Source organism: Panthera onca, chromosome X (assembly GCF_046562875.1).
Source record: "Panthera onca isolate mPanOnc1 chromosome X, mPanOnc1 haplotype 2, whole genome shotgun sequence".
Classification (NCBI taxonomy): Eukaryota; Metazoa; Chordata; class Mammalia; order Carnivora; family Felidae; genus Panthera; species Panthera onca.
Genome location: NC_138357.1, coordinates 1,533,227 through 1,544,705, shown reverse-complemented (window position 1 = coordinate 1,544,705; position 11,479 = coordinate 1,533,227). Strand labels below are relative to the sequence as shown.

The 11,479-nt window shown below is 56.7% G+C and overlaps 2 protein-coding genes across 2 annotated transcripts; both read right to left on the bottom strand.

The window, feature by feature from the left end:
- Window positions 1-1,496: 1,496 nt before the first annotated feature.
- LAGE3 (L antigen family member 3) lies at window positions 1,497-2,876 on the bottom strand. Its single transcript, XM_081792439.1, has 3 exons — window positions 2,527-2,876; window positions 2,092-2,220; window positions 1,497-1,842 (listed from the first exon to the last, which is right to left on the bottom strand). The coding sequence occupies exons 1-3, from the start codon at window positions 2,832-2,834 to the stop codon at window positions 1,728-1,730; spliced, it is 552 nt and encodes a 183-aa protein (XP_081648565.1). The 5' UTR covers window positions 2,835-2,876; the 3' UTR covers window positions 1,497-1,727.
- Window positions 2,877-8,236: 5,360 nt separating this feature from the next.
- Window positions 8,237-10,919, bottom strand: UBL4A (ubiquitin like 4A). Its single transcript, XM_081794346.1, has 4 exons — window positions 10,778-10,919; window positions 10,483-10,588; window positions 10,079-10,293; window positions 8,237-9,962 (listed from the first exon to the last, which is right to left on the bottom strand). The coding sequence occupies exons 1-4, from the start codon at window positions 10,823-10,825 to the stop codon at window positions 9,852-9,854; spliced, it is 480 nt and encodes a 159-aa protein (XP_081650472.1). The 5' UTR covers window positions 10,826-10,919; the 3' UTR covers window positions 8,237-9,851.
- Window positions 10,920-11,479: the final 560 nt, after the last annotated feature.

The window sequence follows — 11,479 nt, the reverse complement described above, 5'->3', positions numbered from 1 at the left end:
CAGCCAACGGGCACACAGAGAAGCGGGGAAACCCAACCCACACAAATTCTCCGCTATAAGGTACCCAGGTCAGAAAGGAGGAAATAGAACTGGCTTTATCCTGAGAAAACACGATCACCCATGGAGAAAACCCCATGGCGTCTGTCCACCAAAGAGCTGCCAGAATTGCTGGGTTTGACAAGTCTGCAGGAGACCTTTTGTGTCACGGGGAGTGCACTCCTTCCACCAAAAGGCTGACGGTTGTCCAGCACTTTTCCTCACTGAGCTAAGGCCAGTCAGCCTCAACGCTCTGATTCTAGTGTTTCTGGGTTGTTTGCTCTTCTCGTGCAAACTAATCTTTAAATTATTTTTTAAGGATTTTTTAAAATGTTTTTTTTTTTAATTTTGAAAGAAAGATTGTGAGTGGGGAAGGAGCAGAGAGAGGGAGACACGGGGCTCAGTCTTGATCTCACAAACCATGAGGTCATGACCTGAGCCCAAATCGAGTTGGACACTTAACTAAGCCGCCCAGGTGCCCCAAATTATTATTTTTAAATGTTTATTTTCTTGAGAGGGTGAGTGTGCACATGAACAGGGGCGGGCAGAGAGAGAATCCCAAGCAGGCTCCCCACTGTCATCTCACAAACTGAGATCATGACCTGAGCCGAAATCAAGAGTAGGACAGTCAACCAAGTGAGCCAGAGGCACCCCCAAATGAATTTTGTTTTCAAATTTTGCCAGAGCCAGCAGTGACAAGGTGTAGCAAAACCAGCATTCTGGCAGAGTGGTAGGTACGTTTTCTGGAGACTAATTTTGCAGTCTTGACAGAGCTTTAAAAAATATACTAAATATTTACCCACTAATTGTACCTCTTTTAACCTAGTGGAAGGAAGCAATCATTTGTGCAAGGTCATATGCAAGAGTTCCACTGAGTCATTACCTAGAATAGGGCAAAAAGGTGAAAGCAATTTAAACGTTCAGTAGTTACATTAGAATATTATAATGCATCTTTTCTTTTTATAAAAAAAATTTGTTTATTAATTTTTGAGAGACAGAGACTGAGCAAGGGAGGGGCAGAGGAAAGAGGGAGACATAGAATCCAAAGCAGGCTCCAGGCCCTCAGCTGTCAGTACAGAGCCTGACACGGGGCTGGAACTCACCAACTCTGAGATCACGACCTGAGCCAAAGTCAGACACTCAACCGACTGAGCCTGCCAGGTGCCCTTAATGCATCTTTCCTGGACTCATTCAATATTTTTGAAGAGTTTGGATAAAAAGTTCACATTAGATGAAAGGTATCAGGAGTAATGCGAAACGTGCAAACGACGGGCATATTCCCACATGTTGAGAGTCCTTGATACCGAAGGACAGGACGCACGTGGGTTCTGCCAGTTCCCACACTACCTTCTATCACCTTCTAAGACTTGCACGTCGACATCCCAGAAGCCGCCCCGCCCCCCACCTGAGGACAAAGGGAAGACTATCCGGGGGTGCCACAACTGAGAAGGAACACGGAATAGCAAAGCTCAGTTTTATTCTCTGCAGTAGCAAACATTCAAATGGCAAACAAAACAAGGGGACCATGAGTGCCCAAGGGCTCGGGCCCTCATGGCCCTCAGAAGACCAGGCAGGCCCCCAACCTCAGGTGGCAGCTAGTGCAGGAATCACTGCCCTAGGAAGGACGGACCGCCCAGACGCCAGACGGGGGACACGAGGCTAGACCTTAGCCCCCTTTCGCCAGCGCAGACTTAGCGGGAAACGGGGGGCCCGAAGCGCTGCATGGTCCGAATCACCAGGGAAAGCTGGTCAAGAAAGTTGATGATGGAAATTCGGAGGAGGCGAGAGTTTTCAGCTCTCCAGCGGCTGAGAGAGAAAAGGCAATCAAGTTGGAGGTGGTGGCTCCTCCCCTTCCTCGCTCCGCCCCCCCCCCCCAGGCACCCATCCCTCGCACCCTTCTCCCCCCAGGAGCACCCCCCTCCACAGGTGCAGGTGTTAGAGCCTGCGGGGCCCCCTCCCCGCACCTAGTGCTCACAGCTCCAGCAGAGCATCCCCCCCCCGTGGAGACGACCCGCCACCTGCAGCCACCCCGACCCCGGCCCTTCCAGAACTTACACGGCCAGGACGCTGTCAGTTACGGTGAGCTGCTTCTCCACAATGCCTCCGTGCGGTTCGCGATCTGGGGCCAAGGACGCACAGGCGATCTCCGCCTCCAACTGGGACGGGAAAGGCACGCCGAGGGCGCTGGGTGCAGATTCGGTTAAAGTACCACCACTACTCACTTAGGGCCTGAGCCCCCTTCTCAGGCCACCCTGACGAGGCCACCCACTCCCGGCCCTAATGGCTCGCGGCCACCCCGTTACCAGGCCCGTGTCCGCCCACCGCCCCCGGGAACCCGTTTCCCCCCTGCTCTCCTTCCTTCCTCCTCCCCCACCTCTCTCCAGCCACCCCTGGAGATCTCAGGTCTTTGCCCCACGCCCCGCAGGTTACCGCGGCTCCTCTCCCTTTCCGCCCCCTGCCCATGCCCCGCCGTCCCCTCGGCTAGGATACAATATGTGTGTTCGGGTTTCCGGCCTTCCGGTCGTGGAGAGGGCATCTCCGCCTGGCCCCGGGGCGTGCTGTGGTCGCGGGACACGCGGAGCTGCGCCGGCGACCGCGGCCTCCGTGCCTGCGCTGCAAAGGCCGCCACAGCCGCCCTGGCCCTGGCCCTGGCCCTCCCGGCTGTTGTCGGCGCCGCCCGCCGGGCCGCCGGCGTCTGCGGCTGCCGCCTGCATGGTCGCCGCGCTCCGCCTCAGACCCCGCCCTTCGAGCACAGGCCCGGCCGCTCGCCCAGTCGGCGGGCGGCTGAGGGGCTGCATCTCCTTCCCGAAGCTCCGCCCCGCGCGCCGACCCCGCCCTCCCCGCGCACGCGCAAACGGGCCGTCGGGAGGCTGCCGGGCGCGTGGCCGGTTCCCGCCAAAGCGACGCTTTCCCAGGCTCTCTGGGACCCTGGCTGCGGAAGCCCCGCCTATCACAGCTCGACGCCACCCCCAGGCGCCTGCGCCAACGGGCTCCTAGGGTTCCTAGTGAGGCCGCCAGGCCTGCGGCCGGTGCCCGCCCAGCCGGCCTTTTCGCCCTTGGGCCCTGGGAGACCCCCTGGCTTACCTAGACTATGAGCGCTTCCTCATAAAGCCCACGCAAGTCACCCCGGCCTCCCGGGAGCGCCAAGGCCAACATTTCCCCACCCCCACCTCCCGGCCATTGCCTTGGGCGCCTGCCTGGTTCCCGCCCAGCCAGCTCGGCCAGGAGCCCCTAGAGACTACCCCCGCCCCACCCTTGTCCTCCTAGCCAATGAGGGCTCCCTCCTAAGGCTCCGCCCCCAAGCGTCCAAAGCAACCCGGCTCCCAGGAGCGCCTGCGCAAACGGACCCCCCTGTGCTCCTCCTGGGCCCAGAACTGCTTCCTGCGCCCCTTTCCCCACAGCCAGCTCCGCCCCCGCGTCCCCTGCCCCGCAGCCAGCTCTGCCCTGGGCTCCCGGAGACCCCGCCGTTGGCAGCCTAGCCAGCAGCTGCTCCCTCACCAATAGTCGCCACGCGCTGTGACGTGTGACCCCACTGCACCCACGCAAACCAGTCCTACCTCAGCTCCACCCCCTCCCCACACCCCTAGCCCCTCCCCAGACCTCGTGGGAGGCCGCCAGACACCACGGCCTGTTGTCCAGAGGGCCCTGTCTCTTCCTTGGGCTCAGTGTCCCCAGCACGTGGGGCTCCACGACCTCGCAGCAGGACCTCCAGTCCTCGTGGAGGGAGATGGGCCACAGCCCAGACGGACACGGCCCCGCACCCCGTCCCCTTCCCCTTCCCCGGTACAGGTGGACACGCCAAAGCGGCCTATGGAGGGGGCGACTGAGCACAGGTGCGGATCAGATCGGCGGTCTGGGAAGGTCACGAAGGGGCTCCCGCCGGGGGGCAAGCCTGCCAGTAGGAGGCAAGGAGGGAAGGGATGGCGACTGGAGCTAAAGTAGTTAGTGGCCATGGAGAACAGGGATGCGGTCGCATAGGAAAAACCACGATGCAAAAGGGAAATCACTAAAATCCCAACTTAGGAAGCTACTGTAAATGTGCACGGAAATCTTGCAACGGTTGCCTGAAGTGTAAATACTTTGTATCTCTGTGTGGTGGGATTGAGGGTGGTCCTAACTTCTTTTTTGTGTATTTCTCCCCCAAAAGGTTCACAGTGACTTTACATGACCTTTAGTGTTTTTAATTTTTTAATTTTATTTTGTAAGTGATCTCTGTGCCCCACATGAAGCTCGAACTCACGACCCCCCTCCCACACACACCCAGGCCAAGAGGCGCATGCTCTACCCAACGAACCAGGCAGCCAGACACCCCTACGATCAAAAAGAGTTAAAAAAAAATTTTTTTTAAACATTTACTTATTTTTGAGAGACAGAGACAGAGCATGAGCAGGGGAGGCGCAGAGAGAGAGAGGGAGACACAGAATCCGTAGCAGGCTCCAGGCTCCGAGCTGTCAGCACAGACCCCGACGCAGGGCTCAAACTCATGACCCACAAGATCATGACCTGAGCTGATGTCAGATGGTTAACCAACCGAGCCACCCAGGCACCTGTCTTAATTTTTAATATAAATCACATAACATCACTTACCTATTTAAAATCCTAAAATGATCTCCCATTGCCCTTGGAATCATATTCAAACTCCTTGATGTAGTTGATAAAACTGTGTCACCTGGCTTCCCGCTCATCCATCGTGTACCGTCACCTGTCTGCTGCCTCATTCTCTGCAGCCTGGGGGGCCCTTTGCTCCTGACCAAGGGTGGCCTGCCCTACCACTTTGAATTTATTCTTCTATTTGGAAGACTCCACAAACTTTCCCATAGCTGGCTCCTCCTTGTCTTCAAGATCTTGGCTCCAGTGTCACCTTTGAAAGGCCTGCTGGGTCACCAGTCTAACATCCTACCCCCAGGCATGATTCATCACATTTGCCCATTTTAGTCTGCTGCATAGAATTTTTCATAATCTGAAATGATAATCTGGTTTTGTTTTCTTCTATATTGGTCATATATCGTCTCTGGTACCTTTTTGTTGTTGTTCAGTGCAGTTTCTTCAGTAGGTGGTTTGTTGCTTGTTGAATGAGAGTATTAAGTACAAGAGTCATGGCTGTGTGGACCCTGCAATCTCTCATATAGGCAGTTACTTCACAGATATGTAACAGTGTATGCACAAAGTGACTCCTTGTAACGTAAGTCGTCATAGGAAACTATGGGGCACAAGGTACAAGTCCATCAGCAGGAAGCTAGTGAAATCAACTATGGTGCATTCATACAATCACCCCAGACAGCAGTTAAAAAAAAAAAAAAAAAAAAAAGAGGGGCGCCTGGGTGGCTCAGTCGGTTAAGCGTCCGACTTCAGCTCAGGTCACGATCTCACAGTCCGTGAGTTCGAGCCCCGCGTCGGGCTCTGGGCCGATGGCTCAGAGCCTGGAGCCTGCTTCCGATTCTGTGTCTCCCTCTCTCTCTGCCCCTCCCCCGTTCATGCTCTGTCTCTCTCTGTCTCAAAAATAAATAAACGTTAAAAAAAAAAATTAAAAAAAAAAAAAAAAAAAAGAATCCATAATGAAAAATGAAATGATTTCCGGGATATATTGTTGTGTAAAAAAAAAAAAAAAAAAAGAATGCAAAGGACACACACTCTCTCTCTGTCTCTGTGTCTCTGTCTCTCACAGACACACATGTTTATTAGAAAAAAAAACAGGAAGGAGAAACCTGAAACTAATGAAAATAGTCCCCTATAGGGGTCAAAATGGGCATGGGATTTCTTGGATCGTACCATTTTGTACAGTTTTGACTTTGAACCACATAAATAGCTTACATGTTCGAAAGTACATTTGAAAGAGCTAAAAACAACCGAAATGCAAAAGTTGAATACAAACAAAAACAAATGAAAACAAACACAGGAGCCTAACTACACATCCAAATGATAATAAAACCACCCAGAGAAAATTCAGGTGATTTTAACTCCGCTTTCTGCTTGTATATCCCTTCAGGGCATTATATTCTAAGGACACAAGAATTGACCTTACTCTTAGTATTTTTGCCGTCAGCAATGGTAGTCATGAGGTTGCAGTGAGGCCATTTGGGGTGTCCTTTAAGGTAGACTGCCCAGTGCAGCAAATGAGTAAATACATCGCTGTTGTCAGCAACCAGAATTCTCTCTGTGGAATGACGAACGGTGAGAAAGGACTGTGATGCTGGATTGCAGTATGAGCTTAAACATACATATTTCCTTGTTTTGTCCGGTGAAAGGGTTTAGAAGCGATGACCCTCCAGTAGCAATGAACACACCCTACACCCAAGCCTTGCTTTCTCCATGTCATTCTCCACTAAAAGGAACCAGAGCTTCCTGGAGTGATGGGTGATTCCAGAGCTGGGGCAGGAAAAAAAATACATGATGAGCCCGGAGCGCTTCGTAGTGCCAAAAAGTAAGGAAGCGCTTGAAATACAAAAGGAGGAGGCATGTCAGAGGGACACAGGGGCCCACCAGAAAGAACCACGGCTAGAACAGTTTGATCATTCAAAAGGATGTTAGACCTTTTGGCGAGGAGTATGACTGGGAAGGCGGCGCCAGGGAAGGTGCTGGAGTGTTGGCAGTGTTCTGTGGTTTGATCCGGAGGGGATGGATACATGGGTGTTATTTACTTTAAAAATCCATTGAGCGGTACTCTGATGAGTAATGCACGTGACCGCATGCACGCTATAGCCCAATAAAAGTTACCCCCCAAAACATAACTTTTGGATTCTAAGTTGTTGGATAAAAAAGCCCAATGCATCCACCACGGTAATCAAGAAAAAAGAGCCGGAGAAAGAAAAGCTCTTTCGTGAGAAATGCTGCTAACTAATCACTGTAGAACGCGAGCCCTGGCAAACCGCAAGTTTGAAGCCGTCGGTACAATTCGTTCAGGCAAGGGTCGGCATCGTCTGGTAAAACCGTTAGAGATTGCTGGGGAACAACACAGGCACACGGGCCCGAGGTGTTTATTACCGCAGACTCCTGGTGCTTTAGGACAGGAAAACGCACCTTTGTGAGGGAGAGGTGTGGCGGCCACAACCTTGACCATGTGACCAGAATGAGCCTCCCCGGTGACGGCGCAGCCCCACCCGCGACTCCTGAAGCTGCTGGGGGAGGGAAAGGGCAGAGCAACTGGTCATAGCAGTTGAGCTGAATCTAACGCGGAGGGAATCGGGCAAATCCAGACTCTGGGACATTCTACGAGACAACTGCCCTGGGCTCTTCCAAAACTATTGTTGCTTGATTGCCTACGGAGAACAGAGAGTTTAGAGAGGCCAAGGCGGCCTCCTGCGTCCTGTTAAAAGTCTGCCTGAGTGCTGTCGGCATTGACTGAGGCAGGCTGTGGCCTGAAGCATCCTCCCAGCCCTGCAGCACCCACCCCTCTCATCTTCCCTCCCTTGCCTGCCCATCACCGCCCACTTCTGCAGACAAGCTTCCAGAATGCGGGATCCCCTGTCACTGGCACCACCCTCTCTCCTCGCCAGCCTGCAGCTAGCTGCTTCTTGCTTCCCAACATCACCGGCGACCATCTTGTTACTAATGCCTCTTGGCAGTAGTGGACAACCCCTCCTCCTTTCTGGAACGGTATTGTTGGCCCGTCATCCTGAGCTTTCCCTGTGGCTCCGTGTCGGGATGTTCCTTGGCCTTTTCTGCATCTCCTGTGGGTGGAATGCTTCGAGGCCCAGCCCTCTCTCCTCTTCGCCGGCTACACTCTCTGGGAAGCCCCCTCATCTGTCCTCAGAGACTCTAGGACGTCCTGTCCACACCTAACTCCTGAACGTCACTATAGGAGGCCGCACAGGGCTTGGGGTCCCAGTCAGCTCTTCCATCAGGCTCCCACCATGCATCCTGAACACCTCGTTCCTGCCTCCATGTCCATCCTGATCTCCCGGCTGAGTTCCCAACCCCCGTGTCCAACTATCCACTGGCCCGCTCCTAATCACCAGAGGGTTCTTGTGGTTCCTGAGCCACGAGGCGCTGGCACAAGGGACTCAGCGACCATCTCTAGGGTCTGGCTGAAACGCGCATCCGTGTCGCACCCCTGCAGTGGGCAGTTGCTGCCCCAGGCCGCCATCCAGCCCTGGCTTTGGTTGAGAATCCCCCGCTCCCTCCCACAGCTCGTGGGTACCCAGGGGGCTGGCCTCCCACCACCCACCCCACCCCCGGCCAAAATCATCAGAACGGGACGTGCTTCTGACCAATGAAAGACAGCATTTATTGGCTGGGGGCGTCAGAGAAGGAAGCTACACCGCAGGCCGAGGCGGTGCTCCCGGCTGGGTGCAAACTAGAGGTTTGGCGGAAACCGCAGGCCGCCATCTTCCGATCCTGAGGCAGCAGCCTGGGGTGGAGAGCCAGAGGGGAGGCAGGAAGACACTAGGCGTTTGGTGAAATTGTTCATCTGCTGCCAACATCCCGGGGACTTCTCAGTTCTGTAAACTGTTTCCTTTATCGTTTAGACCAATTTCTTTCATGGTTAAACCAATCATTGGAAACCGAAAGCAGCCTGGCTAATATTGTTCCTTTCGGATACAAGTCAGTTTCACGTTCACCTTTAATGGGATTCAAAATTTCAACAAACGTTTCCTGACTGAAAATAAGACGGGAGCATTGGTAAGTCACACGAGCTGCTTGCTATACTCCCAGCTCTCAGGCAGAGCCAGGGACTTGTCTGCTCTTCAAAGCCTGGGGACCCAGCGTTCACCCCATGAGGACCAGGCAGGAGAGTGGCTTCCTTCTAGCCTCGACCGACCTAGGTGTCCTCCTCCAAGGAGCTGGTGACTAGATGACCTCTAGTGCCCGCACATCAGGCAAGGTGGGAGGCTCGGTGCCACCAGCCCACGCTTCTGCCCCCTTCCCAGCGCCCTGAGGTTTCCCTTCAGGCAGTGAGGGGTGTGCAAAGTGAAAGCCCCTGTACGTGTGGCAGGGGAAGGGGTCCACTTCCACACCGTGGGTGAGTGCAGGGTGTGGGGGCCTGTCCAAGGCTGAGTGGCCTCGAGTCAGTCACCTGTCATCCCTAAGAGGTGAGAAATGCCCATGTCCAGGCGGAGACAAGCAGAGGGAGTAGCGAAGGGCTGTGACGCGAAGGGCCGGGCCGTCGCATTTCTGGGCCACGCTTGGCCGTTGCTCCGTTTGGGGCCTGCTTACAGAGCGTGGGGTGGACGGAGTGGTGCAGGCCCCTCACCCCAAGACTGGGTAAGAATGAAGGAAATGGAGGTTTCGAGAGCGGCCCTCACTGGGCAGAGTTAACACCTAGGGACCCACGTGGCACAGGGACTCGTCTGAGGTCATACCACACAGGTCCCTGACTCCCCAGCCCGCTTTTCCTTGTCGAGCGCCCACTGGCTGTGGCAGCGGAAGGGCAGCCCGGGGCTGGCTGTCACTTGGCCTCCTGCCAATGCCGCACCTGTCAGAGGTCAGGTGACAGGATTGGGCAGCAGGCGCCAGCAGCTTCACTTCTCAGGCGTCAAGAGGAGTCGCTAGAGGATTTGTTCTCAGCGGGCTAAACAAGATTTGCCAAAGGCCGTCCGTCGGAACCCTTCCGAAGGGCCCCTGTTTTCCCTGGGCACTCGGGAGGCATTTTTAGAATCCGGCTGGACTCAGATGCTGGCTCCCTCACTTCACTGCTGGGAGCCTCGTTGTCTTACCTTTCGTGTGAGGCGTGGGAGCAAACCCAGGCAAGAGCCAGGCGTGGACACCCAGGTACTGCCAGGTATTACTATTATTATGAGCCAGATTGCGACGGGAGAACACGTTTAATGCTACATGCAGCTTGTAGCCTGGCTGGGCTCCTCCCCGCACTGAGAATCTTATTTGGAGAACCCCTTCTCCATGGCTTCAGTTACTTCGGGGTGCAGAAAGCGGCTAGCCAAGCGTTCGATGTCATCCAGCGTCAGGCGGTTCAGGGACCTCTCGTAATCCTGAGGAGAGAAGGCCAGGAGGATTCGGGGGTGCCAATGGGGGGGGTACACTAAGACAGAGTCAGGGGACGGGAGCAGCCGGGCCGGGAGCGGATGTCCTGGGCTACCGTTCTCACCCTCTGTAGTTGATCCAGGACTCTGCTGGCATCTGCTGCGCTGAAGTGGCGGGCCAAGACTTTGGAGATCAGCTGCCAGGCCGGTGGGGGTGGCGGCGGGGCCTCAGCCAGTCTCCGGGCAGCGCTTTCTTCCAGTAACACCTTCTCCAGAGGTTTGACCACTAGGTTGAGCTTGGAATTGGGCCCAACGCTGTAATCGGAGAGTCTTTTCCCATCTGCCAAAGAGAGGTTGATGGAATCGTTACGCGCAGCGCAGCTCTGCGGCATCTGAGGAGGGTTCAGTCACCTCCCCGAAGGTAGAGTGGCCAGCACTCTAGCCATCACACTGCTCCTCGGGCTCGGCCTAGGCACCCCGCCCCCTGAATTCCTGCGGGGCTCCCTGGGCGTCTCCTCTTGCCGGGTACCTGCCAGGGCCTTGCCCTTGAACAGCAGCCGCTGCTGGCGCACCGGGACGTTCAGCTTCTCGGAGACCAGATGTTTCAGCGTGGACACCGGTTCGTCCTCCGACACCTGGCCGGGACGAGGGCAGGAGGCAGGAGTTGAGGCCGCGGCCCCCGCAGACGGCGGCTCTCCCGGCCGCCCCCCCCCACCCCCCCCCCCCCCCCCGACCCCTAGCCGGTCCCCGCCCTCGGCCCGACCCCACGCCCAGGGGGTGGTGAGTGCGCGAGCCGGCAGGCCGGCGGGGACCCGCGACGCTACCTGCAGGCTGCACTCACGGCCCTGGAGCGCTTTCACCGTCAGCTGCATGGCGGCCGCGGCGGCGTCCACTGCGGCCGGCGCGCGCCCCACCGCCCCCCGCTGCGCGCCGCCGCCCCGGGCGCGCGCCGGAACCGCCCGCCGCTGCCGGAAGCAGCGCGAGGGGCGCGCCCCGGCCCCGCCCCGCGCGCCGGGGCCCGGCCCCCCCCCCCCCCTCCTCCCCGCCCCCGGCGCCGGAGGAGTCACCTTGGCGTCGGGCCTCGCGAACGCCCGGGCCGACGGATTCGCCTGCCACGGGAGGGAGGAGGAGCGAGTGGGGCCGGATCGGCTTCGTAGGGGAGCTGGGGTTTGGGAGGGGGAGGGGGCCGCCCCCGGCCGACTGACGGGGCGAGTCGGCGCGAACCCCGACTCTCCCTCTCGGGAGTCCACGTAGTGGCCCGGCCCTGCCAAGCTTGCCCCGCTGCTCGCGGGGCCTTCTGCCTCCTCTTTTCTAGTCTGGCCGCAGAAAACTGAGTTTGGGAGCTGGCTGCGGAGCCCGGCCTCTGCCCTCATTCTCCCACGCTCCTTCTAGAACGGCAGGGCCCGCCTCTCCCAGAGAGGGGATGCGTGGGGAGGGAGAGTTGAGACAGAAAGTCTGTGCACGGGTCACCACTGCCACCCACGCCACTCCTCCACCCTGGCCCACCATCTACCCAGCCGCACTGT

Bases quoted from the DNA above. Each gene is read 5' to 3' on its own strand.
- UBL4A (XM_081794346.1), bottom strand. From the start codon at position 10,825: ATGCAGCTGACGGTGAAAGCGCTCCAGGGCCGTGAGTGCAGCCTGCAG. The intron at 10,294-10,482 runs GTACCCGGCAAG...TCTCTTTGGCAG, and splicing joins CAAGGGCAAGGCCCTGGCAG to ATGGGAAAAGACTCTCCGAT. The intron at 9,963-10,078 runs GTGAGAACGGTA...TTCTCTCCTCAG, and splicing joins TCCTGGATCAACTACAGAGG to GATTACGAGAGGTCCCTGAA.
- LAGE3 (XM_081792439.1), bottom strand. From the start codon at position 2,834: ATGCAGCCCCTCAGCCGCCCGCCGACTGGGCGAGCGGCCGGGCCTGTG. The intron at 2,221-2,526 runs GTATCCTAGCCG...ATCTGCACCCAG, and splicing joins GAAACCCGAACACACATATT to CGCCCTCGGCGTGCCTTTCC. The intron at 1,843-2,091 runs GTAAGTTCTGGA...TTTCTCTCTCAG, and splicing joins ACTGACAGCGTCCTGGCCGT to CCGCTGGAGAGCTGAAAACT.